This window comes from Pongo pygmaeus, chromosome 13, assembly GCF_028885625.2.
Source record: "Pongo pygmaeus isolate AG05252 chromosome 13, NHGRI_mPonPyg2-v2.0_pri, whole genome shotgun sequence".
NCBI classification, from domain to species: domain Eukaryota; kingdom Metazoa; phylum Chordata; class Mammalia; order Primates; family Hominidae; genus Pongo; species Pongo pygmaeus.
This window is the reverse complement of record NC_072386.2, coordinates 90463183-90480470: the sequence shown is the minus strand read 5'-3', so window position 1 is coordinate 90480470 and position 17288 is coordinate 90463183. Positions and strand designations below refer to the sequence as shown.

At 40.5% G+C, this 17288-nt stretch overlaps 2 protein-coding genes across 8 annotated transcripts in view; one reads left to right on the top strand and one right to left on the bottom strand.

The window, feature by feature from the left end:
* The window catches only part of INVS (inversin), a 208053-nt gene extending 191941 nt beyond the window's left edge, over positions 1 to 16112 (bottom strand). For 4 of the 7 annotated variants that reach the window (XR_010123347.1, XR_010123346.1, XR_010123345.1 and 1 more), the window contains exons 1-2: positions 15828 to 16020; positions 11170 to 11299 (exon numbers count right to left, since the gene is read on the bottom strand). Coding sequence is in view for 4 of the 7 variants with exons in the window: in XM_063649764.1 (XP_063505834.1) it covers positions 11170 to 11275 (106 nt within the window). In the remaining 3 variants the exon portion in view is untranslated. Of the gene's footprint in view, positions 1 to 11169; positions 11300 to 12905; positions 13048 to 13480; positions 13603 to 15827 lie in introns of those variants that run through there. The other 3 variants (XM_063649759.1, XM_063649760.1, XM_063649761.1) reach the window with 3 other exon arrangements.
* The window catches only part of ERP44 (endoplasmic reticulum protein 44), a 114002-nt gene continuing 112763 nt past the window's right edge, over positions 16050 to 17288 (top strand). The window contains exon 1 of the mRNA XM_054502122.2: positions 16050 to 16460. Coding sequence (XP_054358097.1) covers positions 16404 to 16460 — 57 coding nt within the window. The 5' untranslated portion in view covers positions 16050 to 16403. The remainder of the gene's footprint in view (positions 16461 to 17288) is intronic.

The following is a 17288-nucleotide window of genomic DNA, read 5'->3' as shown; positions in this document are numbered from 1 at the left end:
ATCCCAGCTACTCAGGAGGTTGAGGCAAGAGAATCGCTTGAACCCGGGAGGTGGAGGTTGCAGTGGGCTGAGATACTGCCACTGTACTCCAGCCTGGGCAACGAAGTGAGACTCTGTCTCAACAACAACAACAACAAAAATTGGCTGGGAATGGTGACTCCTGCCTGTAATTCCAGCACTTTGGGAGGTTGAGGCAGGAGGATCACGTGAGGCCAGGGGTTCAAGACCAGCATGGCCAACATGTCCTTTGTAGGGACATGGATGAAGCTGAAAACCATCATTCTCAGCAAAGACAAAAAACCAAACACTGCATGTTCTCATTCATAGGTGGGAATTGAACAGTGAGAACACTTGGGCACAGTAAGGGGAACATCACACACCGGGGCCTGTTGTGGGGTGGGGGGACAGGGGAGGGATAGCATTAGGAGATATACCTAATGTAAATGATGAGTTAATGGGTGCAGCACACCAAGATGGCATATGTATACATACGTAACAAACCTGCACGTTGTGCACATGTACCCTAGAACTTAAAGTATAATAAAAAAATATATAAAATAAAAATAAAATAAAAAAAGAAATTAAAAGGTGGCCAAAAGGTTTTAATAGACATTTCACTAAATAAGCATATGAAAAGACTCTCAACATCATTAATACACAGGGAAGTGTAAACTTAACCTATAATGCGATACCACTGCACATCTATTAGAATGGCTAAAATGAAAACAATCAAAAGCAAACTTCACAATACCAAATACTGTTAAGGATGTAGAACCTAGTTGTAGAACTATTAATAGAACTCTCAGCCATTGTTGGTAGAAATGCAAAATGGTATAGCTACTATTAAAACTGTAGCCTAATAATTATGGCCTAATAATTTTTCACTTAAGTGTTTACTCAGGAGAAATAAAAGCATGAAAGTTTAAGTTAATATAAAAACTTGTATGTGAATATTTACGGCAGCTTTATTCATAATTGCTAAACACTGGAAACATCCCAATTGTCCTTCAACTGGAAAACGAGAAAATAATCTGCAGTACATCCATACAATGGAATATAGCTCACTAATAAAAAGGAATGAACTCCTGATCCACTCAACAACATGGAAAATTCTCAAATGCCTTATGTCAAGTGAAAGAAATCCACTTCACCAGGCACAGTGGCTCACGCCCATAATCCCAGCACTTTGGGAGGCTGACGGAGGGAAGATCCCTTGAAGCCTGGAGTTTGAGACCAGCCTGGGCAACATGGCGAAACCCCATCTCTACAAAACACACACACACACACACACACACACACACACACACACACACACACACACACACACTCTTAGCTGGGCATGGTGGAACATGCCTGTAGTCCCAGCTACTCAGGAGGCTGAGGTGGCAGGATCACTTGAGCCTAGGAGGTCGAGGCTGCAGTGAGTCATGATTGTACCACTGCACTCCAGCCTGGGAGACAAAGTGAGACTCTGTCTCAAAAAAGAAAGAAATCTGCCTCAAAGGGTATATATATCATGTGACACATTGGCATAGGATTGTGGAAAAGTTAAAACTATAGAGACAGAAAACAGACCAGTGGTTACCAGGGACTGGAATATGTGGAATATGGGGAGAAACTGGCTACAAAAGGACACAGTTCTAACATTTTGGGGCATGATAGAATTGTTCTATATCTTGATGGTCATGGTGATGACATGATTATATATTTGTCAAAATTAAATAACTGTATACGAACAAGGGTGAAATTTACTGTATTACATACCTCAAAAAATTTTAGTTAAAAACAATAACTACAAAAGATGCCATGGCTCCAGCCATGTACTGTAAGTGAAAAAAATGTTGCCACTTTTGTTACGGATAATCATCAAGTATTCATCTCTTACTAGCTGAGGGTAATTACATCTGGGTTGAACAAGAGGGAAGCCAGTTACTTCTAAGGTATCTTGGCCTGAACTGTGCTAATGGAGGAAGTGAGAAGACAAAATAAAGTGTTTTCTTTGGAAAACAGAATGCTAGAAATGTCAATGGGTACAGTTGGATATAAGGAATAAGTTTTGGTGTTCTATTGCACAGTAGGGTGACTATAGTTAACAATACTGTATCGCGTATTTCAAAATAGCGGGAATTTTGAATGCTCTCACCACAGAGAAATGATAAATGTTTGAGTTAATGCATATGCTAAATACCATCATTTGATCATTATACAATGTATACATGTATTATAACATCACAGTCCACCCCCATAAACACATACAATCAGTATGTATCAATTAAAACTAAACAAACAAACAAACAAAAAAGACACCAGATAAATGCCTGGGTTGTTTTGGGCATGAAACTAAGCTACTGTTTTAGTTTGAAATACTTCAACATACATTTTAATCTTGGACACGCTGGGACCCAGAAAGACTTCCTAGCTTTTCAGCAATTTACTTCACTGGTAAAAAGCAAGAAAGGTCATTGCTCTGGAAATTTGAAAGAGCCTTACAGATGTATTCAGGTTGTGTATAACTCCTAGAGGAGGCAGATATTCTTTTTCAGAACTTTTTTGAAGATGGAGGCAAATTTTGCATTGGATTCAACACATCTGATAACAGAAGCCCTTATGCACAAGGCTCTGTGTAGTACAACAGTATATTCTTTGTACTAGAGCCTTCAAAATCTAATCTAGAAGATTCCAAAGATTCTATCACTGTATTTATAGATAAAGATTTATTTAAACTGAAACTCATTAACAGAACTAAAATGTAGTACAAGAGCATGTTCCTTTTATCAGTTTGAGTCCTTCTGGAGTCAAAGTGATACTTATAGAGAATATGCCATAATGAGACTACTCTCTAGTTGTCTTTCATGATTAAAGGGCAGTCTCTACTGGCATCTTGTTAGGTTAAGCAAAGATAGTAGTAGCTAGTATTAGTAAGATAACAGTAATTCATTTACACTTTCTGCCTAGAGAGACATTCCTCCTTAGAAGCTTTAGCAAGGGAGAGGATTAGGAACTATGGTCACAAGAATAAGTGCTGAGAAACAGAGGCCATCTCACATTCTGGGATAATCCTAACTCGAGCTTGTCCAACCTGTGGCCTGTAGGCCACATGTAGCCCAGGAAGGCTTTTAATGCTGCCCAACACAAATTCATAATTTTTCTGAAAACATTATGAGATTTTTTTTTGCGATTTTTTTTTTTTTTTTTAGCTCTTCAGCTATTGTTAGTGTTAGTGTATTTTACGTGTAGCCCAAGACAATTCTTCTTCCAATACCCAGGAAAGCCAAAAACTTGAACACCCCTGTCCTACCTGATTCGGCTCCTCAGGGTCAAAGCAGAGTCAGCATCATGGGGTTAATAGGCAACTCACCTTCTAGGACACAGAACTTTAGCTCAATCCCGTCCTCTTCCTAAGTCTTATGTAAAATACAGGGAAACTTCAAGCCTTCTGTTTGTTCCCTGACATACATTGTTTCTGTGTAACCGATATATGTATTTCCCAGAAGAGAAGATGTTACTGGGTTATGTCACCACGATCCAATATTTTGTGCCTATAAGGCAAAATTTGTCTGTTTGAGGAAACTGAAAGTATACATCCCCTGGCTGAGTGTGGTGGCTCATGCCTGTAATCCCAGCACTTTGGGAGGCTGAGGCGGGTGGATCACCTGAGGTCAGGAGTTCAAGACCAGTCTGGCCAACATGGCAAAACCCTGTCTCTACTAAAAATACAAAAATTAGCTGAGCATGGTGGCATGTACCTGTAGTCTCAGGTACTCGGGAGGCTGAAGCAGGAGAATCACTTGAACCCGGAAGGCAGAGATTGCACCACTGTACTCCAGCCTGGGTGACAGAGTGAGACTCTGTCTCAAAAAAGAAAGAAAGAAAGTATATATCCCCTAAATGATTAGAAAAAGCAGCATTCAACCTCACTTAGGTCCTGTCTTGAGTAGCTCTAGGGGGACAGTGGCTTCATGGTTAGTTTCTGAATAATGAGGGTACCATTAGGTTCTGGGCTTCCTGGCCTAACTGAGCGAGGTCTGTGCCTTTATCTATCCACCCTACTCTCTTCCTTAGTTTCCTCACTTATAATATTCAGCTAATACTTGTCCAATCAACACTGTAACTTGTTTGATGATCCAATAAAACAATGTATTGTTTGGAAAAAATTGGTAATTGTAACATGTTGTACAAACGTAGAGCTTATGATGTTAACTAACATTCACTGGATGGCAGTGCATTTAAATTTGCATTCCTGTCAGGAACAGTTAATATAGAAAGCAGCTGGCTACTGTGCTGTGTTGTGCTAATTATTCTGGCAACTGTGGAGATGGCCTCTAATCCATGACCAATTGGTGCTTGCTCAATTGTGGCTGGCATTCTGCATGTGCTCTGTCTCAAAACAGTCCAGAAAGCTGAGCTGGAAGCATGACTGGAAAGCCACTGCTCTACCGCATTCAGTTATTTTAAGGCTTGTTGAAGCATAAGAGTACGTATGGTTAATGGGCTGGTATGTGCAGAAACCAGAGCACCAACTCTAGCAGTTAGAGGAAATGACTGTCACTTGCAGTTATAGTTGTGCTAGTCTGCACAATAGCTGCAGCAACACAATGCCCAATACAAGTAAGAAGAGTAGTCTCTATTTATATCTTATTTGCTTGTTCTAAAATGTTATATTTGCATGGCATCCAAGACGTATTTATTTCATCTGATTTCACCCACTTCTTACTTTACATATTTTATACTGTTACAATCTTGGGAAGGCATTTTGCTGTCATTGAAAAATCTCTGCTTATTGTTATAGAGTGACAACATGGGAACAATGGAAAGAACATAGGATTCATCATCAAATAACTTGGTTTGAGGCTGAACTTTGCCAGTTATTAACTGTGCAACTAAATTTCTCAACTTCTGAGTCTCAGTGTCCTAACATGCAAAATGAGAATAATAATAACATGAGACATACTGTATTTTGAGAGGACTTGAGATTTTATAAAATATTTCTATAACTTATAATTTGTGCAGGTATCTTAAAATATCAGTTTCACTCATTGCTATTTCAAAATTATCATAGCTGTAAGACTTGCCCCTACACCTTGCTATTTAATATGTTCATAAAAAATTATGGCAGAATATTGCTATGTCTCAATTTAAAAATATTTGATGCTTCAATATAACTGGTTTCCTTTGTAATCCTCTATATTGCATTTCAGCTTTTAAAAATATATATATATTTTTTTTCTGAGGAGTCCAGAAGCTTACCAGATTGCCAGAAGGGCCCACAGCACAAAAATGTTAAGAAAAATCCCATGTAGATAATCATTCATTTCATCATTCAAGGTTCACACCTAATCGTTTCTTTCTTTCTTATCTTTCTCATTCCTATTTATTTATGCATATGAAAGTGCACGTGTGTACAAAAATATCTACCCATACATTGAGGTCCCATATTTTAGCAGTTAAAAAATGGACTCTGGAATCAGACTTCTTGGCTTTAATCTCAGTTCTGACACTTCTTAGACAAGTTACTTAACCTCTCTGCATCTCAATTTCCTTATTTAAAAATGAGGGTAATACTAATACCCCAAACTCTTCATATTATTTCACTGTTATCTTCATATTATTTCACTGTTAAGTTAATGAGTTGCCAAACAATACAGTGGCTGGCACATAAAACATAACTTTATAAATGTTAGCTAATTTTATTACTATTGTTAGTATGGATGCATAAACATGTAAGTATATTTATAAACACATTTGCATGTAGGCAAGCATTTTAAAAACACTTAATGACCTTAGCTTTTAAGGTAGGGATTGAGGTAAGGGAAGAAGTAACCTGAAATAGTACCTCTACTCTGTCATTTATGAGGCTCACTTCCATATCTAAATACTGTGTCAGAAGATGTTAAAAACAAGTAGAGGAGGCCGGGCACGCTGGCTCACGCCTGTAATCCCAGCACTTCGGGAGGCTGAGGTGGGCGGATCACCTGAGGTCGGGAGTTCGAGACCAGCCTGACCAACATGGAGAAACCCCGTCTCTACTAAAAATACAACAAATTAGCAGGGCATGGTGGCATATGCCTGTAATCCCAGTTACTTGGGAGGCTGAGGCAGGAGAATCACTTGAACCAGGGAGGCAGAGGTTATGGTGAGCCGAGATCACGCCATTGCACTCCAGCCTGGGCAACAAGAGCGAAACTCTGTCTCAAAAATAAATAAATAAACAAGTAGAGGAAATGATTTAGAGAGATTATGCTGCTCAGAACATGGACAGTGAAACAAAAGTTGTAGTAAAATCAGAATGGTGCTTCCTGGTCATGATACCACTGCAAACGACCTCAAATATTATTGGCAGTAATGACAACATTGATCATTACACACTGTGCATATTTACAAATTATTTTGTTTAGTTTTCACAAAAAACCCACAATATTAATCTTTGTTGCATTTAGTGCTCTTTCATCTTGAGACATTTCTGAAGCTATGAAAAACTTGATTATTTTAGTCTAAGCTGATATAACAATAACAGTAATAGGATATTAACTTATTGTCTACTATGTGTTAAGTACCATGCTAGATATTTTACTGTCATTATTTCATGTAACTCTCACACAAGTGAAATATTATAATCTATAGTTTATGGATGAGGAAACTGAGGCTTAAAAATTAAATGGCTTAGCCAAGATAATACTACTAATAAATAACAGTTAGAATTTAAAACTCAGGTTTATCTGACTCTAAAATCTATACTTTTTTCTACCAATACTACACTATATAGTATTAAAATGACTCTACTAAATTCTATTCTCAATTACATTTCTAGTATTCATTCAAATTATTTGAGTTTGGTGTTGAGAAAAAGCTAAATATCTATAAATGAGAATCATAGCATATAAAGATTTTACTATGTATGTTTATATTTTAAGGCTCAGAAGTAAGCCCTAATACATCTGAATCTAGAAGCGGTAAGTTACTGTAAAACATTAATCCACTGTACTAGGTTAAACACTAAGAATTGCTATTGAAATGATGTTTCATTCAAAGAAGCCCTCTCCAGTTCTCCTCCAGGACAATGGGCAGCACAGAAAGTGTTTGATTTAATTCGTTGTGTATGTAGAAAGAGACACTCATCTGTTTCCATGGAGTCAAACACATCACTGACATACTTCTCCATGGAAACAGAGAGGGGAAAACAGAAAATGCTAAAGTGAATGAATTCACTGAGCAGTTGGTGAACAAAGATTCAAGAAAAAAAATTCATCTGTAGTACTATGTCACTAGTTTGGAAAAGAGAAATAGCATATATTTAGAGATCATCAAATATGTGATACATAAAAAGATGTTTAAAATACATTGAAATTACGACCTGGCATTCATATGCACAGAAAAAAATTACATTGAAATTTAAGATGAAACAGTTATTATTTTTGTAAAAATATACAAATGCTGGAAAATACTCTAGAGCAAAGGTACACAGAAAACATAATGGCACAATTCTTAAAAGATGAGGAGTGACACCCTCAGTCAGTAATTAATAAGAAGTTCCTCAGACAAGATGATAGAAAACAGAAAAACAATTTATAAATAAGTTTATTAGCTACATACTGGCTTCACATCATGATTGCTTTTTGGTTTTTAAGGATTTTCTCTTCGGGGATTTTCAAGGTTTCAAGTTTTAATAATAACACATTAATTAATCTGTATGACCGAGCCATAAAAATATGTGTTTTTAATTTACAACATACTGCACTTTTTTCTTTGAATGTTATATTTTTAATTAAAGCATTAATGAATTCATTTTACTTGGTACTTTTTCTTGATACATCCTGACTTAAAATTTTTTTTTCTCATGGAATTTAGTCTCAATCTGCTCCTCAACTCAATTTAATTCAACTCAATTCATTTTTAGTCCTGGCCCTCAAGATGATTATAGACTACTTGGGAGAAAAGATACTTAAAGAATGATTATAATATTTATTCATTCCTTCAACAAATATATTTCTTATGTGCCTACTATGTGTCAAGTACTGTGCTGGATTTTGTGGATTTAGTGATGAATTAAACAGACTCAGACTACTTTCATGAAGGCCACTAGCTTATGGAGGAGAGAGATGTTAAAATAGTCATATACATAAATATACAGTGATAATCTGAAACAAGTTCTATGAAGAAAAACTACAGAGGGCCAAGAGGGAATACAATGAACAGATTTCATTGAGACTGGATGGTTAGCAGGCCTCTTTGAAGAAGTGACCTTAAAACTGAAATCTCAAGGATGACTAAGAGTTATTCAGACAGAGAATGGGGAGAACAGCGTTTCAGGCAAAAGCACTGAGATGAAAAAGGGCTTGGCAGGTGTGAGACACTGAAAGAAGGCAAGTTTTACCACTTGAGGTAAAACGTGAGGACGGACAGGTAAAGAGATACAAGTAACCTGTCAAATTTTATTCCAAGTATAATGGGAATAATGAAAGAGTTTTGAGCAGGAAAATGACAAAAGTGTAATATACATACATTTTTTTAGTTCAAGTGAACATGGAACATTTAGCAAAAAGTCAAAAACAGCAAAATTAACTAAAGTGTTTAAGGATGTATATGTAGGTGGTAAAACCACAATGTAATGATTACTATAAAAGTCAAGATAGCCTATTACTCTAGTGGGGAGAGAAGGATACATTAGGGGCTTCTGGGGTTACTGACAATGTGCTGTTCCTTAACCTAGGTGGTTTAAGTGGATGTTTGCTTTATGTTTATTTGTTAAATTGTACATATAAGTTGTATGTACTTCTCTATACATATACTTCAAAATAAGAAAGTACATTTTGTTTTAATAAAAGAGTGAATTAAGGTAAATAAGTGTGGACAATGGGTACAGCTGGCCCAAGAATCTTGGTTTTGGTGACAGACAGCAATATTTGCCCCCCATTCATTCTTTCATTCTTCTTTTTAGAAATTGAGCACCGTGAGTTTTAGCTGGGCATGATACCATCCAGGGCAAGACTTTTTTTTTTCAGCTTCTTTTGTTCTAGGTGTGGCTTTGTGGTCTAAGTCTAGTCTACCTCCTTAATGACAAATTGCTTTCCCTGTGCTCTCTCTTCCTCCTTCCTGCTGACTGGGCTATGACTATAATGAACGTATCTGCCTTTGACCCAGAAATAGAAGCATCATGTTGAGAATGGAAGAGCCAAGGCCCAGGCATACCTAAATGGTTTTGTGAAATGGAGATATCTATCTAACCTAGACTGCCCACATAACTGTGTACTATTACACAGCTGGGTTCAACTGCTTAGTAGTTGCCAGGAAGATAGGTTTGGTCCATCCAGAGTTGGGATTGCAATATTATGAGAATGAAATATATTTCTATCTTATGCAAGTCATGGTTGTAGCAGTTTAGCCTGTGCACTAATACAGTCGTGAGGGAAAGTTGAAAATGGCAATACCTAAAGGGAGATGAAGAAACAGAGATGGGATTTTTAAATAATGGAAACAATTAAGCACGTTTAAGTGTTGATGGAAAGAATTTAGCATAGAAGAAAGGTTGAAGATATAGTAATCAGAGGGGGAAAAAAAAGAAGCAATGTCCCTGAGAAGACAGGAGGGGATGGAATACATAGCATGCGTGGAAGACTGGCCTTTAACAGAAAGACGGATCTTTGCTCTGTTTTAGCAGGAAGATGAAGAGAGAAGATGGGTACAGATGGAGGTAGATTTGTAGATATCATACTGAAAGATGAGGGAGTTCCTACTTAATGTCTTCATTTCCTCTAGTAAGCCTACTGCATTAAAGAGAATGAAAGGAGGGGGAACTGGCAGTCACAGGATTCGGTAGAGTGAGAGGTATGAAACATTCGTTAAAGAAAAAATGTGGTATGATGAGTAGTAAGTGCTGAGTGCCTATTTGAAGTGGCTAATCATGAATTTGGGGTGCTATCAATCTTTCAGCTGGATTCAACTGCTTAGCAAGATAGGTTTGGTACATCCAGAGTTGAGATTGCAACAGTCAAGTGCAACAGAAGGCAAAAAAAAAAAAAAAAAAAAAAAAGGGAATTTTTCCAAGAGAAGGATTTTAATAACAGACATAGAATCAAGGCTGAGTAGTGAGGAAGGAAAACTATTGTTTGTCATCAGTAAGTGAGCTGAAAGTAAGAGTTTTAGTTGAATGGTAGACTGTTTGAGTGATTTGGAGGTGGTGGAAAATGTCAAGTTCCAGTGAATGTAGATAGCTGAGGTAAAGTAAGGATAAGCAGAGGAAGAGAAATCTTCACAGTGGTGATAAAATAGTTTTGTCTTTAAAGACAAGTAGGAGTTTGTTTAGCACAGAAGAAGGTTAACAGAGTAGCAGATAGAAAAGAGGTGGGGAAACAGAACATATGGAGAAAGTGAGACAAAATTCATGGCTTATTGGGAAATAGAAGTAACCTCTAGCTTAGCCAGAGGTTACAGTACACCAGTAGAAGTTCCTGGAGAAACTGCAAATGTAGGGTAAAAACAAAGTCTAAAGGAACAGGTATGAAAGTTCAAGTAATTTGGACTTTATTTTGTAGCCCAAGTTGTCAATCATGATGTCATCAGACACCGGTTTGAATAAAGACTACAAATAATATATTTTTATTTTATTCTCTTTGGGATTTGTGACTTGCGAATATCTGGATTTGTGATAGAAAGATGGATCTTTGCTCTATTTTAGCAGGAAGCTAAAGTTCTAGAAAATTCTTAGCCATTCTTTGTTCTCTCCTCTAGAACTCCTACATTGGACCTCTCTATATATCACTTACACATGCAAATCACAGGGGAAACATTGAATCAATTTTAAATCATTAAAAATTAAATCATTCATAAACTTTAATACTTTGGGTATATATTAAATGTTAAAAGATCATCCACTGTCTCATTCAAGATCTGTCAACATAAAGATGAATTCATTCCCTTAGTACCTTAGAATATCTATCTAGATTTAGTGCTAAATACATAGAATTTTCTCAAGTACTTTTCACCTAATCCTAACCCATATTTTTAAGTTTTAGGACTTAATTTCTTTCTTGTTCATGTGTTGGAAGAAAATATAAATAATAACATATTTCCATTAAAATGTATGAGTACATTGCAAATTAAAACTAACGTTAACAAACTTCCTTAGGACAAACAGTTGCTTTTAAAGTTTCTGTACCTAAGGGGACGGCTTACCTACGATGAGCTTCTGTAGAGCACCCTTATCTCCATTAACGGCAGCAGCATGGACTTGGGATGCTAATGAGGAACCAGCAAACAGCAGGTCCTCTGACTTGTTCATAGTCTTCTTAGCAACCGGAGCAACCTGAAACAATGATTCAGACAATCAGCGCATGCAGCAAACATTTGTGAAACCTGTCTCATCAGTTCCAAGTGGGTATTTTATCAATATGGCTTACTAGAAATACTTGACTAGGATTAGAAAAATCTGTAATCCTGGCTGGGTGCAGTGGTACATATCTGTAATACTAGTGGTTTGGAAGGCCAGCGCAGGAGGATTGCTTGAGGCCAGAAGTTTGAGACCAGCTTGGGCAAGATAGTGAGGCCGTCTATCTTAGTGAGACCTGTCTCAAAAGAAAAAAAGCTACAGTCTTAGTCCTAGAATTGGCATTAGGTGGCAAATTAGGTGACCTTTTGTACAAGTTGCTCATCTGCTCATCTGTAAAATGAAAGGGTAGGTGCTTCTAGGACTCTTCTTAGGGACTATCTGAGGAAAAAACAAAGACAATATTTAACATTAGGCACAGGGCTCAGGGTGACAGTGACACAAGCAATATGATGCCACATAATCTAAGTTAATACAAGTAATATGATGCCACATAATATTAAACATTAGAATTGATATTGGGAATAAAAGTGAGCCCGATCCACAAAAAGAGTATAACATAAACTTAATTGTGAAGTCAGAATTAGCTGGATTTAAGCACTAAATAAACTTAAAAAAATTAATTAGGGCTGGGCATGGTGACTCATGCCTGTAATCCCAGCACTTTGTGAAGCCAAGACAGGAGAATTTCTTGAGCCCAGGAGTTTGAGACCAGCTGGGCAACATAGTGAGACCTCATTTCTACAAATCCCATCCCCTCCCCTTCCCTCATCACCCCTCCCCTCGCTCTGTCACCCAGGCTAGAGTGCAGTCATGCGATGTCAGCTCATTGCAGCCTCTGCCTCCAGGGCTCAAGCAATTCTCCTGCCTCAGCCTCCTCAGTACCTGGGATTATAGGCACCTGCCACCATGCCCAGTTAATTTTTGTATTTTTTAGTAGAGACGGGGTTTCACCATGTTGGCCAGGCTGGTCTCGAACTCCTGATCTCAAGTGATCTGCCCACCTTGGCATCCCAAAGTGCTGGGATTACAGGCATAAGCCACCATGCCCTGCCTACCAAAAGTTTTTAAAAATTAGCTGAGCATGGTGGCATGCACTGTAATCCTAGCTACTCGGGAGGCTGAAGTGGGAGTTTCACTTGAACCTGAGAAACAGAGTTTGCAGTGAGCTGAGATCACACCATTGCACTCCAGACTGGGCAACAGGTTGAGACCCTGACTCAGAAAAAAATAAAAAAATTAGTTAAGGCCAGGTGTGATGGCTCACGCCTGTAATCCCAGCACTTTGGGAGGCCAAGGTGGACAGATCACCTGAGGTCAGGAGTTCGAGACCAGCGTGGCCAACATGGCGAAACCCTGTCTCTCGTAAAAATACAAAAATTAGCTGGGCGTGGTGGTGCGTGCCCGTAATCCCAACTATTCAGGAGGCTGAGGCAGAAGAATTGCTTGAACCTGGGAGGTGGAGGTTGCAGTGACCTGAGATCGTACCACTGCACTCCAGCCTGGGCAACAAAGCAAGACTCCATCTGAAAAAAAAAATTAGTTAAAAAACTATTTTTAAAGAAACGGGATCTTGCTATGTTACCTAGGCTGGAGGGCAGTGGCTATTCATAGGCGCAATCCCACTATGATCAGCATAGGAGTTCTGACCTGGACCGGTTCATTCCTTCTTAGGCAGCCTGGTGGTCTTCCACTCCGGGGAGATCACCATATTGATGCCAAACTTAAAGTGGACACCCGAATGGCATAGTGCACTATAGCCTGAAACTCCTGAGTTAAGCGATCCTCCCTCCTCAGCCACCTGAAGAGCTGGAAGTTCAGGCATGTGCCATCACACCTGGCTAAGTACTAAATTAAAAGGTATCTAGTTCTTTCCCTCTTTCCCACAAAAAGTGAAATTTTTATTTGTTCCCTCATTGGTCCACCAGGAAGATATACCTAGATTGAGGTCTTAACCATAAGATCTTACTTGGAACATCATATCACTAAAATGAACCATATTTCAATAAGGACAATTTTGTTCTGACCGGTAGTCTCATGGAGCTTGTAAGAACCTTTTAAAAACATATGACAGGAGTTTGAGAGACCAGCCTGACCCACATGGTGAAACCCCATCCCTACTAAAAACACAAAAATTAGCTGGGCTGTGGTGGCACACACCTGTAATCCTAGCTACTGAGGAGGCTGAGGTGTGAGAATTGCTTGAATTTGGGAGGTGGATGGAGGTTGCAGTGAGCCAAGATCATGCCATTGCACTCCAGCCTGGGCAACAGAGGGAGACCCTGTCTCAAAAAAAATAAAATAAAATAAGTATCAGCTGCATAGGAAGATAGTGAGATCCCTATCACAAGAGTGTTTAAGAAAGCAGAGGCTGGACTATGTCAGAAATGCAGCAAGAATTCAAACATCTGATGGGAAGGAAAGATGAATAGTTGCATCAGTGATCTTAAACATCCTTCCTAAACCCCTAAGCTGCTTGATCAAAGTTCCAAAGCTGAATGCCTAGAAGGACCAGAGAGGTAACAACTGTTAGAAATGTAGGGAGTCACAGAATCACGGTAAACTCGAGCATATGTACTTATCTAAAGGGAGTAGCTATTAGCCAGCTCCAGTTAATTGCTGCCATGAGGGTAGGCAAGTCCTTTTCTGATTTCACCAAAAAGCAGGTCACGCCAATCGCTGTTACTCCTGGGGATCTGGGAGTTTTCTAAGATAAATTCATAATGGATGAGCTGGTATTTGTCTTGTCATCGACAAGGATTATTGGTTCAAATTCTGCCCTTGAGAGAACATATTAATACTTTTTTAATTATGGTAAAGGACAGCTCCTTACGTCTTTATTTTGCTGACAATTTGAGTTAAGGTACTGGCAGAAAATATGGAGGAAGAGGGTGTTGTGAGACACTTCAGTCATGTCTGAGTCTAACAGTCATGTCAGAAGAACTACTGTCATATCCAGGATTATATTAAGGTTATTTGAGAGAAGCTACGAAATAGAGGCGGAGGTGAAAACATGGGAGGGGAGTAACTGCACTTGGGTTCCAGGCCCAGTTGTATTTATAATCAGCAGTGTGTCCTCAGGCTACGTCAGCTTTCTGGGTTTCTGTAAAATGCAAAAAATAATAAGGGTGGACCACGTTCACATTCGTTCATTCAACAACCTGAGTGACAACTATGTGCTAGGCACTGTTCTAAACTCTAAGACCTGTCATTTTTCATTCTAAGTGATCAGAGTTTTAGGCACATCAGAACCACAAAAAAAGTTATCTATACCCTTTGAAAAACACACTAAAAATGTGATCTCTGTTTTAGATATATATGTGTGTGTATATATATATTTTATATATATATTATATATATATACTTTTTACTTCATAATTCTTAGCACTTAGCACAGTAACAGGTATATAGCCGGTACTCAGTAGATGTTTGTTGGATGAAAGGTCACAGCCTGAGTGCTAAGTCCAAAAAGTGAGCAGGATCAAAGTGTAATTTCTTGAATAATGAGTTCATACTTATAAGTCTCTGCTCTTTTAAAATTTCCCATTTCAACTATCTTTGGGCTCTGTCAGGGGCGTGGACAAGAGATAGGAGCACTAGTCTAGGAGTTAGGCAGCCTTGCTAAGAGTATTGGCTCTGCCACTGTCTAATTTTGTCACCCTGAGAAAGCCATTATCTAGGGCTCTTTTTTTCTTAAGAAAAAATGTATTTTTTGCCCCTTTAAAAAAAATCATTTTTTATAGATAAAAATCAAAACCACTCTGTTAAAGTGCTATAAAATGCAAAGGTGTCATCATCCTTGCCTAATTATACAACAAGCCCGTGTAATAAATGCTCTAACAATTATAACCGTACAAAACTAGGGGTACTGCAGTCACACTCACAGGAAGAGTAATTCTGATTAGGACTAAACGGTTGGTTGTCGGGAAGTTCTCAGAGGTGGTGACATTTAAGATAGCATTCCAGAGAGAGAACGGGGTAAGGCCATTCCAGGCAGCAGGAAAGCTGAAGCAAAGGCGGGAGCAGGGAGAACCACAAAAGCACAGTGTGCCTCCTGGGTACTAAGCAGAGATCGCGTGGGCTCCTGGACCTCACTGAGTGTTTGCAGAAGAAGCCGCAGAACTACCTGGGGCCAAGTTAAGATCCTCGACTGCTTTGCTAAGGAATTTCGTAATTATACTGGAGGAGCGATCCACGCCTTAGCAGCAATCACTCACAGTTTTCCAGTTTACGACGTGCTATCCCATCCCGTACCACATCTACTCCTTACAGGAGCCCTCAGAGACAATTAGGGATAAGTCATTGACTCATTCAACTAAGGCCCCGAGTGGTGGCTCTGACTTTATAATGCAGGAATTAGAGCAGAAAGAAGAGGCAGCGGGCGAGGAGGCCAATGATAGAGGCTCAGCCACAGCCTAGGCCAGGAAGGCCGTGAGTCTGCAGCAGGGGCCAAGGCGGTGCGGACCGAATGATCCGAGCCTCCCCAGCCAGGCCCCCTCCTACTCACCCTCGCCTCCTCCAGGACTGACGTCCCGGGGGCGGCTCCAGGAGGCGCAACCCGGACCAGGCCGCCCCTCCTGCCGGGCCGGGACACTACACCCAGCCAGGTCAGACCCCACGGCGCTGAAGCTAGCCGAGCCCCTCAAAAGGCCGCCCGAGGCTTTCGGCCGCACATCCTTCTGGGAATTGTAGTTCCCATCCTCTGAAGCACCGCGTACACCCGCCCTCCGCCCTTCTATCCCACAGGACCCCGCGCGTAGACGACTCGGTGGACCTGGGCCGAGAGCCCAATGGGAAAGGAAGTTCTAGGTGACGGAAGACGTGCCGGGTAAGGCTAGCGCAGGACTACATTTTCCGAAGTGCACCGAGGTGGGCAGGACCCGGAAGTGAGGGTGTGAGAGGCCTCTCTGGAAGTTGTCCCGGGTGTTCGCCGCTGGAGCCCGGGTCGAGAGGACGAGGTGCAGCTGCCTGGAGAATCCTCCGCTGCCGCCGGCTCCCGGAGCCCAGCCCTTTCCTAACCCAACCCAACCCAGCCCAGTCCCAGCCGCCAGCGCCCGTCCCTGCCGCGGACCCCAGCGTTACCATGCATCCTGCCGTCTTCCTATCCTTACCCGACCTCAGATGCTCCCTTCTGCTCCTGGTGAGTGAGGGAATGACAGACCCATCGACAGACGCACGAACGGCCTCCGGCCCTCGCCCAGGGGGAACACTGCTACTCCTGCCCCTGCTTTCCCGTTTTTTCCTCCAGTGTTTTGGAGTGCACCCTCCCCCGCTGCCTTCACTCTCGCCTGTCGGCTTCCAGGCGCGGAGTCCCCGAGGCCTGAGAAACCAGGGTCGGGGGAGAATGGAAGAATTAGCCCTGAAGGAGTGATACGTAGTCACGGCGTAGGAGCTTCCCCTTCTCCCCGAAGTCCGGGGGTTTCAGTTTCGAGGGCTAGTGGACCTGGTGGTAGCTTGAATCGGAAAAGACCAAGCATAGACCTAGCGTTCCTTCCCACCCCCTCCATTTGGGAAGAGTGTGAGGTCGACAGGTGCTGGGGTTGTGTGAATCTCACTGTGTCTAGATCCCTGAAGCGGTGCCCGGGTTGGCAGATCCCTCTGTTGTGGCTTGATGCGATTGGTTGGGAACCCGGAACTGGAGACTGGTTTGGATTCCACTGGGAGAAAAGAGTTTGAAGGGTGGAAGGTGTAGTTACCTGACAATCTCAGCTCAAGGCCTCCCTCAAATCTTGTTGCAACGTATTTCCCCATGGAAGCAGATTTCTTCATTGCGCCTTATTTGAATATGCATTCATTCCTAACTGCCTAACCTGCTCAGCATCATCCCATCTTAAAAGAATCTTTCCCTAGTCCCTCTTGCCCCAGAGTACGTCTTGAGTGTGCAGACTAATTGATCCAGGCTTCAGCTCAAATTGAGACAAAAGTGAAGGACTAAACACATATGGCAAAATGGCTTATATTTAATTGG